Raw genomic sequence first — 6336 nt, 5'->3', positions numbered from 1 at the left:
GTAGAATTACAATTCATTTTTTATAGAATTTTAGTTCCCACTGCAACTCGTCTTGAACATTTTGTGTCTGTATGAGAGATAATTATAATATAAATCTATTCTTTTGGTTGCAGAGGGAGAAGCAGGCAATCTTGCTTGCATAAGTTCATATAACTGTGGGTTGCAGTCTGAGATCTCCTTAGGGGAAGCTGAGATGGGCCTGGAAAGGACCGCCTTGGTCGAGTCTACTGCTTAACATACATCAAAGTGCACGCTACTACTTGAAAAAATTCACATTTATTTACTGTCAAACCGTGTTAAATTTTACACTGGATATTAGTGATGGGCTCATATTAACAGGTTTACACAAAGGGCTTGAAGGAAGAGCAGAGTTTGGCTGGAACAATTTACATGTCATTAGAACTTTACCATAAAATAAATTAATTACTAAATATAGGCAGAAGGAATATGGAGGAGTAATATTCTGTTTTATTTTTTTATTATTTTTATTTTTTTAAAAAAGAATAGGCACCTTTTGTTCACTAGAAAGTTTGTGAGAAGTGCCCAGTGCCCCCTTCACCCTCTGTTCCAGAATAAACAGAGGGATGACCCAAGACCTCCAGATTTCCCCACATTTGTGCAAGGCATGGCAGGACTGACTTCAGAGAGTTTTCTCCCCATAACACACACTCTTTTGGCAATAAGAAATCTAAATGTAAGAAAAGGACTAACAGGTCAAAGTGGAACACCGTCTAGGGTGGCAAAGAAGCCAAACTGGGTACAAACTTACCATGATGGGCTTAAGAAGGGACATTTCCTATCATGTGTGACCAAGAGCTCGTCACAATATTTTCTCCAAACTCTTTGAAAATTATTTTAATGACAATTATATCTTAGTTGGACACAAATGTATTTATTTTACCCTAGCAATAGAACAAAATATAATTTCTTTAGCCATTTTTTTTTCATGAGAATAGTTCATTGTACAGTTGAGGAAACATGAAATAAGGCCTGTGGCTTGATTGCTACTGGTTAAACATGTTTTCAATTGTTGCCTTAATGTAAAAGGTTTGCAGGGAAGTGCAAACGGGTGCAGAATCTCTCTCCTGCTTTTCCAAGTCTTGTCAGGAAAAGTAAGATACAGTCAATTTGTCCCACAGGATCTTAAAGCCTACGTCTTGTATATAATACAATGCAGGCCTACAAAAAAAACGGTGCGGCCCTATTTACAGACTTAGTTCACCAACTGCCGCAAGTGACATGGCTGGAAGGGTCTCTCGTTTGTTTCACAATCTCTCTACACAGCAGCAGAAACGTAAAATACCTGGTTGGCATCTCTTTTTCTTTGTAACAAATAATTCAATTTAGTATACTCTGTGTATATACAAAGTTTTCGTATGTTTTATAAAAATTCACAGAACTACAAGGTTCAGTCTATTTTGTCTTCCTACAGTGGAGAACCACAGGTCATCAGAGCCGACTCTTCAGGCTGAGCTGGAGGGGGCTGCAGGGGCCGCTGGCAGCGTCTTTAACAATTAATACTTGTGTGTGGCCCTAGGAATAGCTGTACTATTAAAGACTTGTTACCAGCTGCATCTGTCCTTCCCTGACGTCCCCCTCCGGGATGCACCCTTCTTTGTTAATGGGGATGATGTAACCATCACTATTGCCTCTGCTGATCTGGTAGCACATCTGGAGCTGGCGGCCAGCTCCAAGATTTGGCATGCTTTTATAGTAAATATCCTCGTTCTCACTCCTCCTGGAAGGAGACAGGTCCTCTGCCATGTCGGGGCTGCTCTCCGGGTAGGGAGAGTCTCTTAGGTTGGGCATGCTCGTGTACAGAGAGTCTCTGTTGGGGGACTGGAGGTGGTCGTCAGCCTCGGCCGTCAGCTGGGAGACGTAGCTGTCGGTTGCCTCCGGTTTCACTTTCTTCTGGGGTTGGTACAGAAGCGAGTGAGTCCGCTGAGGGATGAGAGGCGCCTCCAGTTCTTTGTGGCGGAACTCCAGCCCTGGGTTGTCACCATGCATCAGAGATGAGGCGTCAGCCACAATGGCGTCATCTTCACTGCTGCTGCCGCCGATCACGGGTTTAACCGGGAGCTTGAGCTCCAGGTTGTGGGCTTTGTTGCCACCCCGGAGGTTGTTATGCACTAACTCTGAAATGATCATTTTCTCGAAAGCGGTGTCATTCAGACTTAGTCCACAATCCACGACCTGCACCCCGTCGTGGTAGTCCCCCTTGCGCAGTGAGTAGCTGTTGTTGAAGTTACCATTTAGCGGTAGAGTATCCATGGCACTTGTGTCCCTGGCATTGTTCAGTGAATGTCCTGCAACAGAAAAGTGTGGGGTTATCGTTACTGTCTCTGTGCCTTCCTGAAGAAACCGCACTTTTCATATACAAAAGGTTTTAATGTCGTTCAGGACAAAGTTGAATTTGAAACCTAACACTTGAAGAGTGCCAGGCTTTCCCGCATTCCCAAAGGTAAACAGTTGCAACCCTTAGATAACAGAAAGAAGTGTCAAAAAATGATACTGTTTTCCAGGGAGGGAAAATGGCATACAGAATATTACTTTATCAATTTGGGGGGCACAGTAGTTCATCAATCAGGTTTTGGTCCAATTTCGACACGTTTACAAACAAGACTTCACTCCATGCCCTTGCATAGTTAATGCAAAGCAATTCATTAGTGACGTTTACGTTTTAAAGTACAAGACCATGGTTCATAAAATAAAAGTCAACAGAATTTGTCCTAAACAACACTAAATTAAAAAGGAATAAAAAAGTCACATACAGAAACTAAAAAAAAAAAGCAATGTACAACAAAAGCCCACATAACTGGCAAGCAACTTTTTAAACAACGTTCTAACATTTCCTTTTTCTGGAGATGAGTTTAAACAAAACAAAACAACAACAGCAACAACAACAACAAAAAGGTATGAAAAAAATGGACAGATACAAGGAATTTATGGGGAACAGAGTCAGGCATCTTTCACACTGACAGGACCAGGGTCCACAAGCACCATCCAACAACACGACAGACAGCAGGTGGGATGACTCACTTCGCACAACTCACATTATGTCTGTCTGCTCAGGCTATCTGGCCTAAGAGTAGCTGATATATAAAAGAAAGTAAAATGATTTTATTGTAACATGATGAAGAACTTCTAAGCTTCTCAGCAACTTAGTCAGAGCAAGGGTTCAACAAATTCGATTCCCAGCAAAGCAGCCTCCACTTTTCATTGAGGAAAACTTTTTGTTATTTTGAGTTGTGCTTGCTACTTCGTACGTCTAATCACAATGGCCTTGGGCTTCTGAAGGTCAAAGTTGGCCTGCAGCCCTGCAGACTGCATCAGTCACAGTGACAGTACCAAGTGAACCAGCAGAGACTACTGTACGAGACTGGCCCAGAGACACCATGGGTATGGACGTCAAATGCAGAAAGGTTAGAGGTCGCCTAAGTATGGGTCACAGAAATTAAACCAAGAATAGATATTAACTATGGGATGGGAGAAGGTGTCAATCTTAAGCTAATACATATATTTTTTTAATTTCTCAAAGAATGAGAGATTGGATAAATCTACTTGTGACATGAAGAGAGATTCAGGAGGAAAGGAAACAATGGGAACATGCTCGTATTTGAATCAGAGTTAGATTTCCAACAGACACATAAACATGTAAACTAAGACGTCACAGTGATTGTCAAGCAATGGGAAAAAGTCAGAAAAAATTAAATGGTCTACACGATGGGAAATTAGGTTCTTCAACCTCAAAATCCTAAAGGGGGGGGGAGTCACCAGTCTACAGAGAGGTCTGAAAAGAAAATTAAAAAAAAATCAACAAAAGAATGGCATGGTGTTACTGAGATGAAACTGGCCACTGTGAAGCTGCTGCATTGTATGCAAGGCTTGGAGAAGTCCAGGAAAACTCTCATCTTTGAAAAAAGAGGAGGGATGCTCTCTTTTTTTGTGCTCATTGCACTCTTAAAGCTGCAGATACCTCAGAAAACACATTATTCTTCAAAATAAAAATGCCCCTGCATGGTACAAGCATCATGACCAAGAACTGACAGTCGATGGGGGAAGTCAGCGTTAGCCCACGTGCGAGCACTGAGGAGGGCTTACGCCTGCTATTCATTTTTTATAAAGACTGAAATAATTTCTGCATTAGGAAAACTGTCAATTCCATTCGTATCACACTCCTTGCGCTAAGAAAATGAAGTTGCGATTGCTATCGATAAGGCTTTCTTTTGTGTACTTGATTGGGGTTCGCCAAATCAGTGCATATGTGCCGCACTCTTGCTGAAGATTATTGGTAGGCAACAACTTTTAAGTTGTCACACGGCGAAGGGGCTAGCGCTTGTTTCCTCTGCAATGAGAGTCAATCTTTTCACTTTCTTTCCTTTTCTATCGTTGCTTCCTAAGTACAAAATAATATATGCTGAGTATAATTCCAAAGGTGTTTTCTATGATATACTGCAGATTTAAGACCTCTCTGGTTTTGAAGAGGCATCTTTTTCTGCCCATGTTCAGGCAATTCACTTGAAGACTTTTTTTTTTTTTTTTTTTTTTTTTTTTTTNTTTTTTTTTTTTTTTTTTTTTTTTTTTTTTTGCATAGCCTGTAGCAAGATTACTGTGGGAATGCAGAAATGATAAGTCAATTATTAAGCATTTGGGCTGACAGTACTTCAGGCTTTTGAGAGCAAATTATTTCAGCATCGCACAGACTTCAGTATGGACAGCATTTGCTACAGACCTCTCAGACTAATGAAAGCCAGTATACAGAGATGCACTGTTGGAATTTGGTAACATTTTAGTTGCAAATTGTGAACCACTTGCCCGCTGAGTCTACTTCATGACTGCTAGGTATGTTTTAATTGTGCCCGTTAAAAATCATGCTGAAAAAATTTACATTTGATAGGCAAAGTTAAGTTTGACTCCCATACTTGTCTCTCTGTAGGTTGCTAGAGGAGAGCGTAAGGAAAAGTAAGAGAACAAGAGAATGAAAAGAGAAGCTGCAGTTACCTTAAAAAGGAATCGCAAGAACAAAAACAACAGACAAACCGGAACAAAGTTCTGCATTTAATGTAATTGAAATCGTTATTCACAAGTATTTTATGCTAGTTTTAACCATGTTAAAATTTACCAAAAGCATAATACGTTTTAAATTAGCTAGTAAATATAGCCAACAGGACAAGCTAGTGAAACTCCGCCCCCCTCCCTCAATTAAAAGCCATGGGCACAGACTGACTTCATAGCCTCTGGGTCCCCAAAGTTCCTTATGAAAAGAGAAAACAACATAAAGCTGCACTATACTATAGTTTGATTCTATTGGTAATGCTGGATGTAGTCCTGTACACCTGGACATCCAAACTATCCTAGCTAGTCCATTCCAGAAGCAAAATTTGTCTCCCAAGGTTTAGAGTCAACTGAACAATATATTATATAGATAGGATACCTCTAAATGATATAAATCTTGAAGATGGGCTCTCGGACCATGTGATGTCAGTCCTGTAATAATATATTAAGATTTATGCCACCTGTGTCAAAAACATGGATAATTACTGCAAACCTATCACGACTGAACTCTTACTATAATATAGTGCAGTTTTAGAAGCCTGGCATGGGCGACACCTTACTTTTTAATCTGAGTTACTAAAGGTGTAAGGATAATAAATGTATAGCAACAAGTTATTTCAGAAATAGGATCAGAGCTCTGTTTAGCAGCAAAGAAAGACAGTTTTATTCGTAAGTATGAGCACACCTGGTGAGTTAAACACAGGAGCTGAAGGGGCATTACATACAACTGTTTCAGCGAGCAATGTGTTATAGGGGTTGTTAGTGCCGTGGGGCCGAAGAAGAGGGTTTGTTAGTAGGTAATTGCCAGTCATTCCTAAAGCAAAGAAACAGAGAAAGAGTCCGTCAGTGTGCTTGCTTATTTCAGTGTTACAGGTGCAGTAGCTTTCGTTAACTCATCAGGCCCTGGGCAGGATGGCGATGGAAAGTCTGCTGGAATTTCCCTGACGCTAGCTGAACTACCGATTTTGCAGGAGAAAGGGGAGAGGGAAGTTCAACCCCGGGAATTCACAGGTGCTTTCTAAGCCCCACCCCCACCCCCAAGTAAACACCTGCTGAGAATGACATTTACTAATTTATACAAAATCACTGTTAAACAAAAATGGCAATTAAATGCATGGAGATCAACATTATGCTTCAGGATGCTACTCCTTAAAATGAAAACCCTAACCACCAAGGCCCAGCGGAGGGATGCTCAAACTTTCAGACTTACAGGTGTGGGAGCGTCCCTCATGAAAACATCTGTGTTAATAGCGACTTCCACACAAGCAGGGGGGGAGAAGC

General features: G+C 40.9%; 1 protein-coding gene across 14 annotated transcripts in view; it reads right to left on the bottom strand.

The window, feature by feature from the left end:
• Window positions 1-257: 257 nt before the first annotated feature.
• Adgrl2 (adhesion G protein-coupled receptor L2) overlaps window positions 258-6336 on the bottom strand; it is a 256854-nt gene continuing 250775 nt past the window's right edge. For 10 of the 14 annotated variants that reach the window (XM_050149429.1, XM_050149430.1, XM_050149425.1 and 7 more), the window contains one exon: window positions 258-2306. In XM_050149429.1, coding sequence (XP_050005386.1) covers window positions 1552-2306 — 755 coding nt within the window. In that variant the 3' untranslated portion in view covers window positions 258-1551. Of the gene's footprint in view, window positions 2307-5434; window positions 5488-5740; window positions 5870-6336 lie in introns of all 14 variants that reach the window. The other 4 variants (XM_050149436.1, XM_050149434.1, XM_050149435.1 and 1 more) reach the window with 2 other exon arrangements.

The sequence above is a fragment of the Alexandromys fortis genome, unplaced genomic scaffold (genome assembly GCF_014885135.2).
Source record: "Alexandromys fortis isolate MF-2015 unplaced genomic scaffold, M_Fortis_MF-2015_v1.1 scaffold_68, whole genome shotgun sequence".
Classification (NCBI taxonomy): domain Eukaryota; kingdom Metazoa; phylum Chordata; class Mammalia; order Rodentia; family Cricetidae; genus Alexandromys; species Alexandromys fortis.
Note: the sequence above shows the minus strand (reverse complement) of the source record. Positions and strands in the feature narration are given on the sequence as shown.